Genomic DNA, 15,662 nt, shown 5'->3' with positions numbered 1-15,662 from the left:
TATGACTTTTGGTGTTAAAATTCCAATTTTTCCCAAAGTTATTCCCAAAATACTGGGAATAAATAATGCATTAGGAATGCATTGGAATTTTCTTTAGAAACCTTTTTTCTACAAAATTTCACCTTTTTTCTGAGTCACCCAGCTCTCTCATACCTGCACGTAGAAATGTGATTCGAACTATAAAACGGAGGAAAACTTCTGCTCTCTCAAAAACACAACAACTTTTTTTATATAACATGTAAACTTTTCACACTGTGAGCACTCAAAGGAGGAGTGCAAATCACTTTTTCTTCAAAGTTAGAGTGACAGCGTCAGTTGGCTAGAGTGCGTGAAGCAGTAAAAAATAACCTTTATTTTTATTTTTATCTCGAGCTCACGGCCAAACCGTAAAAAGGAGACATAATTCTTTCTGAAAATGTAGACATAGTTGTTGGGATTCATAAAATGTAACTTTGACAGGCAGGGTCTGCACAAAATTTAAACGGGAGTGCCGAGTCCGGCAGCAATACCTGTCTCACTCTCATTGACACCTAATGTAATCGTCTTTTTTTTTCAAAAGATGTGTGTGTGTGATGTGTTTTCGGTTTTTGAAAAGAAGGAACGGTTTTCTCATAATTTGCAATTGTTTGAAGCCATGTAGAAGCCAAATTCTGGGCAGATTTTCACATTGCCATGGCAACGGCAGCTCCTGACCTGACCTCTGACAGCCAAGGGCTGCGTGATGTCATCGCTACAGTGACACATAGAAGATCTTTTACCCTAACCCTGACCCGGCAGTAGCCCCCCGTGGCACTCAAAATTTCCCTGGAATTTTCTAGTTATCATTATATTTTAATTATTTATTTATTTTATATATTTATTTATTATATTTGTCACATTTTAAGAGGAAGTGCATCATCTCAGTCTCTAACTCATCTGTCGTGAAGTGACCAAAGACCGGCGCCTTGTAGGTAACCAGGACTTCCTGTGTTGTTCTTTGTCTTTGGTTAGACTGTGCTCACTGAGTCTGTATTTGGTCAGGTTTGTCTGTCTCTGCTTTGTAACTCTGACAGTAAAGAGATACTCTGCCAATTTATATCCAACCCATGGTTTAGGGCCAGAGGATCTCTCTCTTTCTCTCTCTCTCTCTCTCTCTCGCTCTCTCACTCAGAGCTCGGCCTCGAAACAGAAACAACTAATGACAGATGGTCAGAACAAACTACAAACTAGATCAAACTAGAGTGTCAGGCCTCTGGGCACACACACACACACACACACACACACACACACACACACACATACACACACACACAAACACAAATACACACACTGTGAAATTGGAAGTAACCATAGAAACCTGAGTTGGAGATTTTAAATTTTGTGTATTTAAAGCAAGAATTTAAAGAGAAGACATTTAGAGGAATTTAAAACAGTAAAACACTGTCGACTGTCTGTGAAGGGGAAATGTGGACTCGAGGTACGTGATGGACTTGAGTCAGACAAATGGTCTCCATTTCAATTTGATAAAATCAATGAAGACTTGTGAGTCAACCATGCCTCCCTGATAAAATCTTTTTTTATGTTTTTACTTTATTTGTTTTAGATCTATTGCATTTAAACCCATAATGCGAGGTATGTTTTTTGTTTGTTTTTCCGGCACCAAAATCACAATTCCTTGAGCACAACTCTGCCTCTGACAGGTTTATAGATGTGACTGGTGAAATCAGCTTTGCAGGTTGGAAACACTTCATAAACTCCCCAGGCCCAAATGATGATGTGACGCTCGGGGACAGAGCAGACAACACTATGAATTCTTTTTAATTCTTTGGATAATTAAATTGATGAAAAACTGGGACTGTGGGACGTGAATGTCGAGACCAGTCAGAAGATGTTAATTAACATATCTGGAAAGTGTAGAAATGTTGACACTGAGCGAATCAGTAAAGTGTTGCCTCATCCATTTAATTTGTTTTCTGTCAAAATACCTGATCTTGTAATACACTATTTACTCATACTAACTATGGCATTTTTAAACTCTCTTGGCACCCACAGCACTTGGTGGAGTTTAGGAAAAGATCATGGTCTGGTTTAGAGAAATAAAGTCTGCAGTGGCAGGACGGTGTCATTTACATTTAGTCGAAGCCACAGTCTTTCCCAAACCTTAACCAGAGCTTTTGTCGCCTAAAGCAAACCACACATGAGTCTCAGGATGTAAATGCCCGGACTCTGGTGTCAAAGTCATCTGCTTTGTATTCAGCGTCAATGATGTGGCCCTTTTCAGAGTCGCTCAGGTCTCAACACCTACATCTCTCAGCTACCTTTAACATTTTTGAGCCTTGAAATATTCATGAGACATTTTTGTAAAGGAAGATTGCAGATATCCTTGAGGTTCCAGGGCTAACTTCCTGTTTGGTTAAGACCCATAACATGCAGTTCACCTCTGATGCATGTTTTCACTAACTAAAAAAAAAGAAAAAGAATAAATGAATTACAGATTATTGATCTACTCGCTTACGCTATCTCTACAGGGTGTTAATGAGGAGCTGGTGTGTAAAAACCACCTGATCCTGGGTCAGCACCTCTACAAGGATCTGGAGGGACGAGACTTCAACATGTACGGAGGAGCCAAGATGAGGAGCAAAGACAACAAGGTAATACTTCCTCTCCAAACGCCATAGCCCCCTTAGGACTTTCTCTTTCACTCACAATTACTGCCTAAGGTAAAGTTCTCTTAATCCAACGTCTTCAAAAGTTCAAACAATACTGTGGATATTTATCGTTCACAGAAGCCAAACTGAAGATGGAACAAATATTCATGTGATCATAAAGATAGGAAAAGTCCTCATGAGTTAAAATTGTTGAGACTGTCTTAATATTTAAAGATTAACACACAACGTACAGTAAATATAAACCTAACTTAACTTAATTTTTATTGGTCCCACAATCAGAATTACCCAAAGAAAAATGAGACAAAAATCACAACAACCTATAGATTTGGTTTCTGCTGTAGAAAATCATCAGTTTTGTTGACATTAATAGCTTAACACACATAAGTAACGCCGCCCTTCTGTCTGTCCTATGAAACAAAAACTCCCTCTTCTCATCAACTGTTATTCCTCTGATCTCATCCTCTTTCAAAACTATTTACACCACACAAAGAAAGTAAAGAGACAGTGTCACACTATCTGTAAAAATGTAATCACAGCTTCGTTACCATCATCACTAGTACGACCAGTTTCATTTTTGATCCAAGGTTAAAATACCTGGATATGTTCAGCTCCAAAGCCAAAAAATCCCTTATCATATCTTTAGCTTATCTAGGTTTGATGGTTAATTATCACAGTTTCTGTTAGTTGTGTTATAAATGTGATTAGTAGAAGCTAAATTCTTAAAAATCAAGATAAATATTAAAGAAAACAGTTGAAATTTGTTTTGTTTCAGCATTGATTTAAAGAAGCTGTTTGTAAGTTTTCCCTTCCACTGAACGTGGTTTCTTGCCAGGAGCGTTTGGTGGTGCGTCATCCATCGTTACGTTTACAAGACATGAGGTTATAACACGCCCTCTGAGCAGTGCTTCGTCTTTGGGGCAGATTGGAGGCTACAGTGAGTCGCTGTTGGAAAGCGAGGACATGGGCCTGGGGCTAGCTGGTTAGCGTGCTAACGTTAGCTATGTAGCGATAGCAAAACTTACAAATGGCTCCTTTTAAAATAAAAAAAAAAGATTCCCAAACAACAAACAAAGCATTAAAAAAGGCTTTCTTTGTTAAACAGAAGAGGATTTTGTCGAGAAATATGTTTATATTCCTCATAGTAAGGTGCTGAAATCCTTTTGTATAGGGTTAGGATTAATTTCATTGATGTATCAATATTCAAAATCCAGCACTGCCCACAGTTGTCTAATACATAATGAAAAAGACAGCTTGGTAAAAGTAAACAAACATCTGTGACATCTTACAAGTTTCATCTCACAGTAGATATTGTCATATTGCCCAACCCTATCATAATAATCTCTAACTGTGCTTTTCCACCGTCACACAGACCTTCGCTGGTACAATCCTCAGTGGGAGGCGATTCTCTGTGTAAATGTGTGGAAACACGGTGCCAGTGAAAGTGTGTTTGAAGGTGTGTATGCGTGTGTTAGTATCAGCATCAGAGAAGGACAGCATTCCTTTGTCAAAGTCCAGCTGAACTCTGACCCTCTGGAGCTTCTTCTTCAGTGGCAGGTCGTTCTCTGAGCCTGAATTAGAGAACGCTGTGAGTTTCCCGTTGGAGAACAAAATTCTGCACTGTAGCTGTTTGTTCATCTGGATCTTGTCTCCCAACACGCCCAGTTCCCAGTACTTGTTTTCTCCCACATCAACGTCCCAACTGTGAGTCCCTGAGTTGAAACCTTCAGAGCCGCAAACAGAGCAGGAGAATTTGGTCCTCTTTGGATTTTTTGGAAGCTGTTGTCGATCTCCAGATCTCACATTGGTCAGATCCTCAGACACAACGAGCTCTGGGTCGGCGGTGTTGGGATCCAGAATCAGAGGGCTGTAGGAGACCATCTTCTTCATCTTGTTCCAGATGTTGAAGGTCAGGTTGCCCAGGTGTTTGGCCACATCTATCAGAGCTCCTGAGTCCAGCTGTGGATCATCCAGCAGGAGGCGCTGCTGGACTCTTTCCACTGTAACCTTGTAGTTCTGCAGGAATGAGACGTCTTCAGCTCTCAGCTCGTCCTCTGTGGCTCTGACTGTGTGTGACAGAGCTGCTATCTCTCTGCTCAGAGCCTCCATCTTCCTCTTCATCCTCCAACTCTTCTGCTTCTCTTCCTCCCTCAGAGCAGTGATCCTGGCCTCCTCTTCCTCCTCTAGAAACTGGTGAAGCTTCTTAAACTGCTCCTTAATCTGCCTCTCTGTATGTTGGGCCTGGACCTTAATGTGTTCTGCTGTTTGATCACAGTTTCCTTTAACTTGTTCAAACAGCTTCAGTTTCTCTTCTAAAGGCTTCAAAGTTATTTGGAGCTGCTCTCTGTGATCCTGTGCAGCCTCATCGATGGGTCTGAATTTATGGTCTGTGTGTGTTTTTGAATCTCTGCAGACGACACACACTGGCTGCTGATGGTCCAGACAGAAGAGTCTGAGTTTCTCAGAGTGCAGACTGCAGAAAGGCTCAGACGCCGCTGAAGCTCTCTGATTGCTCTTCAATAAAAAGGCCTCACACAGATTCTTTAATGCCAAGTTACGAGGTGGATCGGTCTTTGAAGATCTCCTCATGCAGCACGGACACTCCCGTGTTTTTTTCTCCCTCCACCATCTCTGCAGACAGGCTTTACAGAAACTGTGGCTGCACGACAGAACAACAGGATCTTTGAAGATATCATGGCAGACGGGACAGGAGAGATCCTCGTCTGGTCTGGAAGACATTTTGTCTCTGATAGAAGCTGAACACACAGAAAACAGACACTGAAGTCAGTCTAGAAAGTTCCTTGAAAATTACTTTCACTTTTGAGTGTTGGCTCTTCCAGTTCTTGGTGTGGAAACTGCAGCAGGTTGAAGTACAAGTATTCCAGTACTCACAGTAATCCCAGCGTTCCCTCCTGCAGCTGTCCTCTGTTAGTGGATGTATGTGTTGGTGTGAAGGTGAATTTTATTGTCTGTCGCTCACTGTGTGTTGGTGTGTTTCCTCATGAACAAGGAATGGTGTGTTTCCTGTTTGTCTGTGTTGAGTCAGAGAGTGGGTGGAGCTTTGCTCAGACATATCAGAGCTGCTCATGTTTATCACGCCAAGTGATCAAGCAGCTTGATTAAAACACCTTGTATTGTTGTGAAATATATTGGTGCGTAAAGACAAAGTCATTGCAATTTAAAGTGAAAGGTTCAAGTCTATTTTATTACAATAACCATGTGTGACACATGTTTGTAAGTTGAAAGCATTATTAGTGTCTGTAATCATTCCTCTACTGTAAGAGATGGAGACGATATCCCCAACCCTCCTTCTGTGTAAACCTGACTAGAGCGACTAGAGAGAAAATGTGGCTTCAGCTTTCAAAGTTGCAGTTTTTTTTAGTACAGAATTTCTATCCTTTCTCGGGTTAAAATCTTTGCCCTAAGCAGTTGAAAGCCTATTTACAGATTCTTTTGTAACTAATTCATCTGAACATGAAAGAAGAGGAAAGGAAAACATTCTCACTCTTCAGTGGAGTTACTGCTTGCTTTTTAAAATACTTCTTTGAGTCAAATGTCTATTGAAAAAACATCTGTTATTTAAACTCACTTCTTTTTTATGAAAACGGCAGAAGAGTTTTTTACTGACTGTGTGAACATGTCTGAATTTATAAATCTGTTTTAGCCATATTCTGGATTGAAGTCTTTTGTAAAAGAAGATGCACAGTACAGACAGTGATATATAATAATCACCTTTCTTCCATGCACATTTTAAATGATAACACCTGGTTAGGCAGCAGGTGTCTACAAGTAAAACTTCCCACAACGTAAAAAGAAATCAGATTATTAAAGAAATTCTCAACCTCCAGGTTACATGAGTCCACATAAACACACTGACACTGTGGTTTCTCTTTCTCTCTCTTGTTGTTGTAGAAGTTCATCCTGATGGACAACCCCAGGAAACTATACACCGTCCTCCAGGAAGACCTGCCAGCAGCCAACGGCATCATCCACATCATCGACCAGCAAATCACAAACATGATTTCCATGAGGCCTGCTCATGACGAACAGGTGAGTTGAAAGGTCACTTCACCAAATATGGAAAACGTCCTCATAACTCAAAATACAACGGCTACACCGAGGAACTCGAACAAAAACAAAATGCTTCAACGAAAATCTTCTCTGTACTTTTTGTATGTTTGTTTTTATAGAGTAAAAATGTATTAGTCTTAATTGTATGACTATTTTATTTTTATGTCAGGTAAGTGAATAAAATAAGATGACTTCCTGTGACACCTGCATTGTAAATATGCAGTCTGATTTTACAGCAGCTTATTGTCAGTGGGAGACAAACAGCAGCCTGAGGAACAAATCTGTCCCTGCAATAAAAATATGTGCCCCCTCTGACAAGTTGTTATTTTTCGTTTCCATCAAAACATTTACATATTTTTTCATAAATCTTCTGGTAATGAGAATGTGAACACAATTCTCATGTAAATCTGAATAATTGACCTTGTAGCATCTTGATATAATGATCAGTTATTTTGCATTTCAAAATTAAACCAAGGGAACAACAATAAATCCATAACAATATTTTTACTATTCAACCATAAATGAAGCAGAGCCTATTCATCGTGTGTGGATAACTATAGCTTGATAGACGAATATCAATACATTGTATTTCTGCTGCGACTCTGCAGATTAAATATAATTAATTATATCTGCCCGCAGGTACAATCCTCAAACATCCAATTGAATAAATCTGTCTTAAACGACATCAAATATTCAAAAATAAAATACACTAACAAACAAAACATTGATATCATTTTAAACCTGCATCTCCATCATGCCTGTAAAACTATGTTGGCCCTCTGTTGAACAATGCTGGAAAAAACTGGCCCGTGGTTGAACATAATTGCTATGAATGTCAGTAATTAGATTTCTCTTTTTTTCCTCTTCTCCTTTTGTTCCAGTTTTCTGACAAGACGATCGGAGAGATTCTGACTAAGAGTGGACAATATAACCGCTTCCTGTCTCTGGTCGACGTGAGTATTTTTGTTCTGGCCACATCACAGAGACTTTTATCTCCACATGAGAAGAAATGAAATGAAACAGTCCTGATATTCAGGACAGTTGACAGCTGGTCGTACCGCTCCCCCGAACAACAGTGGTGGAAAGTTTACTCAAGCACTGCACTTGTACTTCAGTATTTCTGTTTTTTGCTCAACTCTGTTACAATTCAGAGATAAATATTGTATTTTTTACTCCACGACAGTTAACAGATCTTTATCTGATCTTTATGTGTTTGTAGAACTGTGGGGCGCCGCCTCCTCTGAAGGGGCCTGGACCCCTGACCGTGTTCATCCCCACCAACCAAGCTGTGGACCGAGCCCGAGACGGCAGCATCCTGTACATGCTGAACGATGTAAGGACACTTTTCATTTATTTTATTTATTAGCAGTTTTATTTCATCTTGGATTGAAGATTATCAGATTTTTTAAAATTATATTCTGCTCTTTTTCAAGGCCAAATATAAACTTCAGGAACTCCTCAGACATCATGTTTTCTCCCAGGCTGTGGTAAGACACCCCCAACCCAACGCTCCCTCCATCAATCTATCCATCCTTCATTCCCGCCTCTTTTTTCCTTTTTGCCTTTGGTCCTTTTTTTTCTCTGCTAGTGAAGAAAGAGATGCCTTTCTGTCCAACATGTTGGTCCGCAGCAAGATATCTCACGACAACGTACCTCTTGATATGAAAGGTTAAAATCGTGATCTGGTGCTTTGATCCAGTTCCCGTTCTGCAGCGGATGAAACCGTTAGATTTAAAAGATAGATTCACAGTTTCTCTAGTCCGTCTTAAAACGAGCAGTTTGAGGTCCTGAGGTCAAGCAGAAGTTTTCTGTTCATATCCTTCTACTGCAGCTAATCGGGGGAATTACAGAAGGAATTTTACACTAAAAACACTTAAATTTGGAAGACACTTACTTGACTAACGCAGCAGACAGGCCACAGTTTTTCAGAGGAGGACTGTGAATTTTGATCCCTCTCACTTACTGAGATGTATCTTTGAGAGTTTGACTTTAGAAACATGTGATCTATGGACCACCTTGAACTGAATGGATGCTGAATGCGTTCTTGAAAGTATTTTTGATCAATCCTCTCTCCTGATCTTTAAGCCCAGGTCGTCCTGCCAATGCCTGCTTCAGTGCATCAACAGATGTAGTTTGTAGAGTTGATCTGATCTGATGCCTTTAAGAGAAGGATCTGTGGGAAACAAGTCACCTAAGTTTTGTTTTAAGACGGACTCCTTTCATGACTCTATTATCTTTCCTCTAGTGCCATTTTAAGGGCAAACATTTTAGCTTCGCAGTTGCTGAGGTACCAGGAACAGTGAGGTCATCAGGATGCTGTTCATTCTTTCCAATATGATGTTTGACAACTGGGACTTTGTCAACCTTGAACGTTTTAGCTGATGATCTCTTCTCTGTCTGTAGCTGACAGTCGACGACTTGGCCAGACTTCCGAGGATCCTGACGATGGCCAATCAGATCATCACCATTTCTGTGTCTGATGGTGTAAGTGTCCTCTGATTGGTTTTTCAGTGTCCGCCATAGTCGGTCTCATCTATTGACTAATTCACATTAAATATTAGCAGTTTCAATGAATACTACCCTGCTTTCTCTTGCAGGGTGAGATCCTACTGGGGGAGAAGGGTGTCCGTCTGGTCACCACCAACATTGTGGCGTCCAACGGGATCATCCACATGATTGACGGGCTGCTGTACCCGCCCTCCATCCTCCCCGTCCTGCCTCACCGCTGTGACGTCATTGAAAGCAAGATCACCGTGGTGAGAGGAGGGAGGCTGAGAGTCAAATTAAACTGTGCAACAAACATACAGAGGATATTAAAAGTAGAGACTGTAAGTGTTGTTGATTTGTGTGTGTGATCGTGTGTTTTAGGGTCCGTGTGTCCACTGCAGTTACCTCTATGAGACAGAGTGTCCAGATGGCAGCACTGAAATGGTAAATACATCATTGTTACTGCCATGTGAATGGATGATAAACTGTGCAGTCGCTCAGCCTCTCAGAGCTGTGTATTAACGAGACACTGTGATACTCCTCTCTGACTATTAATTCATATTTTATACGTAAAGATAAAGTGTGAGGGAGTAGTTTGACATATAAACAATCAGAAAGGAAGTGTTAGGAAATGATTAACTCTTCTATTCTCTTCTAAGTCTATTAAGTATAGAAGATATAGCAGATGTTATTTTCTGACACCAGGTAGAGTTTGTGCTTTCATTTACCTGGAGTGACAATTAAATGATGTATTTCATTACTAAAAACTTTCTTTTAATAAGAGCATTTTGTTTATATAAAGAATTATAGTTCATTGCTTTTATTGTGATTGCTTTTCTACCTCTGGCCCCTGGTTGGCGATATAGACGAGAACAGACAGCCAGTAAATCAGTGTGTTTGTCTCTTCAGGACAGTCATCAGACCGGCTGTGATTACGTCACGTCTCCTCTGAATCCAACACTTAGTAAAGGCTGTGCCAAATACTGCAACACCACCAAAAAGGTGAGAGTGGAAACACTGAAACCTCCAACAGGAGCTTTATTTTTAACTCCATCCAGCCTTCTTCCATCTGTCTCTACTGCTAAAAGCTCCTTCAAATGGGAAGGTGTTCACTGTGTTTTCTGACAGAGTTTCAGAGATCACTGGTTCTGACATCTGCATACTCTTTTACAAATGGTGGCACCTGTGGAAGTTCGTATCTCCTTTTCGTGCTCTTCTCTTCTCTCGTTCCTCAACTGCTGTTAAATCCGCAGGAACAGGAAAACCGTTTGTTTATTTACATGGAAACAGAGTAGTAAAAGGAAATAAACCTCCACATGCACCAGCCATCAGTCCTTCTCCCACAAAACCTGTGTGTGCATGTGTGACTTGTTTTTGTTTTTCACAGGTAGCAGAGTGTTGTGATGGTTTCTACGGTCCCGACTGTAAACCCTGTATTGGAGGATTCCAGCATCCTTGCTACGACAAAGGACGGGTGAGCAACAAACAAACAACTCTGTCACAGGAGCCTCGTCTCTTAACTGATGTGTTTTATTGTTATTTATTTATTTATCTATTTACCACATGCCAGTGCTCTGACGGTATCAACGGCAACGGCTCGTGCAGCTGTCAGTCAGGCTTCAAGGGTGTCGCCTGCCACATCTGCTCAGATCCAGCAACGCATGGAGACAACTGTGACCAAGGTAACAGCTCCTCCTCGTTAACACTATCAGAGCAACTTAAGGCCCGTTTCAGCTTGAACACGCCCCATCACATGTTCGGACAAGACCTGCACCTGAAGCTATTTGGTAACTGCCAAAAACTCTGCAAGAAGAATAAATTATGTGCTTTAGCAGTTTAGTTACAACAGTAACAACGGTCCATAATGACAAACGTATGAATCAGTCATGTTTATGAACTGTGAGCCAGACAGAAGTTTTATCATCTTCACAGACTCTCACTCGCACCGACAGATCAATGCTCTCACAAATTACAACTCTGATGGGGCTGCAGAAAATGTATCACCGCAGTTATTTCAGTTCATCCTGAGGGGGATATAAATGTCTTCAGCATATTTCTTGGCGAAGCGTCCAGTAGTTGTTGAGACGTTTCATTTAAAACGCTAGAGGGAACGTAAGGGAAACACCAAAGGCATTAGGATTCATCCTCTGTGGAGACGATGATGTCTTACCTCCTGTCACCAGATGATTACCTTCCTCAGTCCAGTGGATTACAATAACACACATATATATTATTGTGTTGTTTGTAATGTTGTCTACTGCATCATTAACTTTAAATGTACAACAAGGTCCCAGTGATCAGTTTTTTGTTGTTCCACTATTGTGACTGACTAAACTGAAACACACAGTGTGGGTACGTGCATGTCTTGTGTGTGTGTGTGTGTGTGTGTGTGTGTGTGTGTGTGTGTGTGTGTGTGTGTCTTCAGAGTGTCGGTGTGTCCACGGTGTGTGTGATAACCGTCCTGGCAGTGGTGGTGTGTGTCGGAGAGGATCTTGTTTCGAGGGATACTCTGGAGAAAGCTGCGACAGGACGGCCACGCCCTGCAACTCTGATGGACTGCAGGAACACTGTCACATCCACGCATACTGCACACACACAGGACTGCACACTACGTAAGATACTACTGCTACAACTACAACCAGTGTCAATTAGTCTCTTAACAAAAGTGTGTATAAAATCAGTTTTATCCAACAAAAACCTTGTTTTAATCTTCTTAGTCTTCAGCAGTGATTTATGCTTTTACTCTTGTTCTTGTTTTTTTGTTTTGTGCGTTTCCAGTAAGCTCTCTGCAACCAACTTGATATTTACAGTGTGTTTGCAGAGTGTCGACGTCGGTCTGTTCTGCAGTAACACAACAGACTGACTCTCCTCAGTGAATTCAGCTGTCACCACTAACTCTGGCTGTGTGAACAGAGCCGCTCACTTTGTCGTTCTTGCAGCAACATGTTTTCATCTGCAGAGCAGATTGTCATTCAGATATGGATTCACTCAGTGCACCTTCATGACATTGACGTTTGTGGAGTGGAGTGAAAAAGCTCAAAAGCTGTTGGTGTCACAATCAACAGAGGAACCCAAATGCAGGACACATGAACACAAGGGAATTTATTTCTCTGTAGCGAGAAGTTGAGGGGGGAGTGACGGTCTTGGGGCGAGGAGCACAGGGGAGCGAGCAGCAGGCTGGGATAAGGCATGCGTTGGCGTTTCTGTGTACAGAACTGTGAAAATTTCCCCTTGGGGACAACTAACTGACTAAGGCGGCGTGGAGAGTGAAGAAGTGGGGGCTGTTGTGGTCGGCTGGGGATTGAGCCGCTGAGCGGGCAGAGGAGGTCTGAGAGGCTGGAGAGCGGCACCAGTGGCGGTACAACCAGGGAATATACGTATAAACTGCTGCGTCTGATGAGCTGATGAACTGCAGGTGTGCTGGCTGAGTGGCAAACAAGTGACTGAGAGAGAGAGAAAGGGATAACGAGAAAGAGGGAACGCCACACCCAACACACACACACACACACACACAGAGACAGAAGAAAACAGAGGGAAAGAGAAAACACCACAAAACACAAGGGAAAAAACTGGAGTCACTTGCTGTTGCCATGACATTTGGTTTAGACACCGTGATGTGCCCCAGAGAAAGATTTGTAAAAACTTTGATCCTCTGACTTTTCATCTTGTCACATCATGAGGCCAACGTTTCTGTTTATCCTTTGGTTTATGACCAAATACCTGCAAAGCTAAAACAGCATTTCCTCCAGCCTCAGCTTTTACTTTGTGTTTAGTGCCAGTTTACAAATGTTAGTATGTGAACACGCTAAACTAACAGGATAAACCTTACACCCGCTAAACATCAACATTATTGTTATCATTGTGAGCAATGTAAGGATTTAGCCTAAAGCACCACTGTGGCTAAGCACCAAGACGTCTCCATCCAGGAAGTGACTGTGGTGTTGTCGGCTCGGACGGCGGGAAAACCTGGACTGTTGTTGTCACCAAAGAGGAGCAGCAGTCGCTCCTGTACAACATCAGGAGGAGTCACCCTTTCCTCACTAGGGAGGCAGCCCAGGTGTTCATCCAGATGCTTAACTCCCACCTGTACTCCTGCAGCCCCCCCCGCCATGTGTGTTTGTAACCTGTTGGTTTACAATGACACCTCAGGCAGGAACGTCACCAGCACCACACCGATCATCTGATCGTTCACCCAATCACTGTATTATGATATTATTATTATAATATTATAAAGAAAAGGTCTAGACCTGCTCTATTTGAAGTGCCTTGATATACTTCCCGTTGTGAATTGGTGCCATACAAGTAAAAACTGACTTGACTTGACTTGACTTGACTTGACATCCTTTACCATGATTTAAAGCATCATTCATTAATTCTTCTGTTCGTCCTCCAGTAAGTCATCGGTTCCCTGAGCAGCTGCTGAGTTTGTTCAACATTTGATCTGCGTGTGTGTCGCACCAGGTGTGTGTGTAGGGATGGATACGAGGGTGACGGCCACTCCTGTTCTCCCATCAACCCCTGCCTGCAGAGCAACCGAGGAGGCTGCGACACCAACGTAAGACTTTGTTTGTGTGTGTAGATGGTGATAACTATTTAAACCTCCCCAGAGTTATTAATATTTTCATAGCCCCACACCCAATATCTCAAAATAAAGAAACAGTATTGAGCCAGTGCAAATCATTTCACCATTTATCAATAAAGGCCCCTTTTAAACATTTATAATCTGATTTTTTCTTTAAATATCTTTTTAATGGGGTGATTATTTTCATAATAACCATTAATGAGCACATTAGAGTTGAAATAAGCAATTATCAGATTCATGGAAGAAGTAACAAAATGGTGTGTTTCATTTATCAAATACTATTCCTTTCATCTATTTTTAAAGTGAACTACTGAATAACAGTATATATATATATATATATACAAACTGTTTTATGTAAACAAAGAGTAGTGGTCAGGTCAAGAAGGCGAGTCCATAAAAAAACTTATTTCACAGTCACAAAGATATAAAAGACTGATTTTTAAAAAAAATTTTCAGCATTGCTCTAATCTGATCTATTTGATCTTTGTATTTTTATGATAAATCTCACAGGGCAAAACTAAACTTACATGTAAACATGGGGAAAAAAAGGCCCTGCCCTGCTCTCCATAACAGCCAAAAGAAAAATGATGTAATTCGCTCTTTTCTGACCTTTCGGAGACTGAAAACTGGGATTCAAGGCCGTCTGCCTTCATAACACGTCCTCTCTCTCCTTCCCTCCTCCTTTATGTCTCTACAGGCAGACTGTGTGTACGCCGGTCCAGGCAATGCGTCGTGTGTGTGCGTTGAGGGTTGGACAGGTGACGGCAAAGTGTGTGTGGAGATCAACAACTGTCAGCTGGAGAGTCGAGGAGGCTGCAGCCTCAATGCCGACTGTAACCACAAAGGACCGGGGCAGGTCAGTGAGAAAACTTAAAGAGGAGTAATATTAACTGCCTTAACAGTTACTAACACTGTTTATACTTTTCTCTCTTTCTCTTTCTCACATGTTTTCTTCCCTCTGCCGAGCAGCTTCCTTTCCTTTTGTGTAAAGGTCAACTGACAGTAGCAGCATCCCCCCCCCGAGTTTTAAGGTCTTACTGATTACTTTTAAAGCACTTCATGGATCAGCTCCCACTTACGTTACTTACGCAGCCTCAGATCCCAGGCAGTGCTCTCCTGCCTCAGTCCCGGCTCAAGACTAATGGAAACCGGGCTTTTGCTGTCAGGGCCCATCAGCTCTGCGTCTCCTGAAGAACTGAGATTAGAGAATCAGTGACATCCTTTCAATCACTTCTCAAAACGTATCTTTTTGAAAAGGTCTGGTCTGTTCTCTCGCTGTTTATGTGATTATTAGCCAATTAACCAATCAGCTGTGTGACTGTACAGATTGTAGAAGACTGTTAAAATCTGTCTGTGTGTCTGTCTGTGTGACTGCAGAGTGAGTGTGTCTGTAAAACAGGTTACATGGGGAACGGGATCAAGTGTGACCTCGTCAACCCCTGCCGCAACAATAACGGGGGCTGCCATGGCATGGTATACACACACACACACACACACACACACACAGTATTTGTGTCATGTCATGTCAGCCATGAAGAAAGATTTGTTTTATTTACTGAGGATTTAAAGGATGGGTTTTATTTTCATGATTGTGGCCTTCCTGACTGACTGTGCACTCAGCACCTCTCTTGTAGAGAGTCAGGAAAAACAACATATGTGGGAACAAGCAGCTCAAGGCTCCTGAAACTTTCCAAATAAACTTTGATGTTGTATAAATTACTCGAAATTCTTCTCACTGAATCCAAACAAAAGTAAACACAGAACTCACGATCTTTGCTGCTTTTCTGCCTCCCCCTCAGTGAGTGGTTTGTTTTAGTCAAAGCTCCCAAAATATGATTAACAGTGTCCCGATCCTCTTCTGCTTCTTCTTCTGTGTG

General features: G+C 41.6%; 2 protein-coding genes across 2 annotated transcripts in view; one reads left to right on the top strand and one right to left on the bottom strand.

Annotated features, from left to right (window-relative positions):
• The window catches only part of stab1 (stabilin 1), a 68,352-nt gene that overhangs the window by 11,809 nt on the left and 40,881 nt on the right, over window positions 1–15,662 (top strand). The window contains exons 12-26 of the mRNA XM_023416129.2: window positions 2,508–2,630; window positions 6,558–6,695; window positions 7,598–7,669; window positions 7,936–8,049; window positions 8,150–8,203; window positions 9,120–9,200; window positions 9,314–9,472; window positions 9,585–9,647; window positions 10,113–10,205; window positions 10,591–10,677; window positions 10,774–10,885; window positions 11,629–11,815; window positions 13,665–13,758; window positions 14,483–14,641; window positions 15,163–15,258. Coding sequence (XP_023271897.1) covers window positions 2,508–2,630; window positions 6,558–6,695; window positions 7,598–7,669; window positions 7,936–8,049; window positions 8,150–8,203; window positions 9,120–9,200; window positions 9,314–9,472; window positions 9,585–9,647; window positions 10,113–10,205; window positions 10,591–10,677; window positions 10,774–10,885; window positions 11,629–11,815; window positions 13,665–13,758; window positions 14,483–14,641; window positions 15,163–15,258 — 1,632 coding nt within the window. The remainder of the gene's footprint in view (window positions 1–2,507; window positions 2,631–6,557; window positions 6,696–7,597; window positions 7,670–7,935; window positions 8,050–8,149; window positions 8,204–9,119; window positions 9,201–9,313; window positions 9,473–9,584; window positions 9,648–10,112; window positions 10,206–10,590; window positions 10,678–10,773; window positions 10,886–11,628; window positions 11,816–13,664; window positions 13,759–14,482; window positions 14,642–15,162; window positions 15,259–15,662) is intronic.
• Window positions 2,897–5,684, bottom strand: LOC111662319 (E3 ubiquitin-protein ligase TRIM35-like). The gene is made up of 2 exons (XM_023416130.2): window positions 5,538–5,684; window positions 2,897–5,401 (listed from the first exon to the last, which is right to left on the bottom strand). Exon 2 carries the CDS (start codon window positions 5,382–5,384, stop codon window positions 3,990–3,992), a length of 1,395 nt encoding a protein of 464 aa, XP_023271898.1. The 5' UTR covers window positions 5,385–5,401; window positions 5,538–5,684; the 3' UTR covers window positions 2,897–3,989.

Source organism: Seriola lalandi, unplaced genomic scaffold (genome assembly GCF_002814215.2).
Source record: "Seriola lalandi dorsalis isolate HSWRI2012SDOR001 ecotype SW California unplaced genomic scaffold, Sedor1 jcf7180002054561, whole genome shotgun sequence".
In the NCBI taxonomy this organism is placed as follows: domain Eukaryota; kingdom Metazoa; phylum Chordata; class Actinopteri; order Carangiformes; family Carangidae; genus Seriola; species Seriola lalandi.
Note: the sequence above shows the minus strand (reverse complement) of the source record. Positions and strands in the feature narration are given on the sequence as shown.

What these genes read in the sequence shown, in the direction of transcription:
- LOC111662319 (XM_023416130.2), bottom strand. Translation starts at nt 5,384, where the DNA reads ATGTCTTCCAGACCAGACGAGGATCTCTCCTGTCCCGTCTGCCATGAT.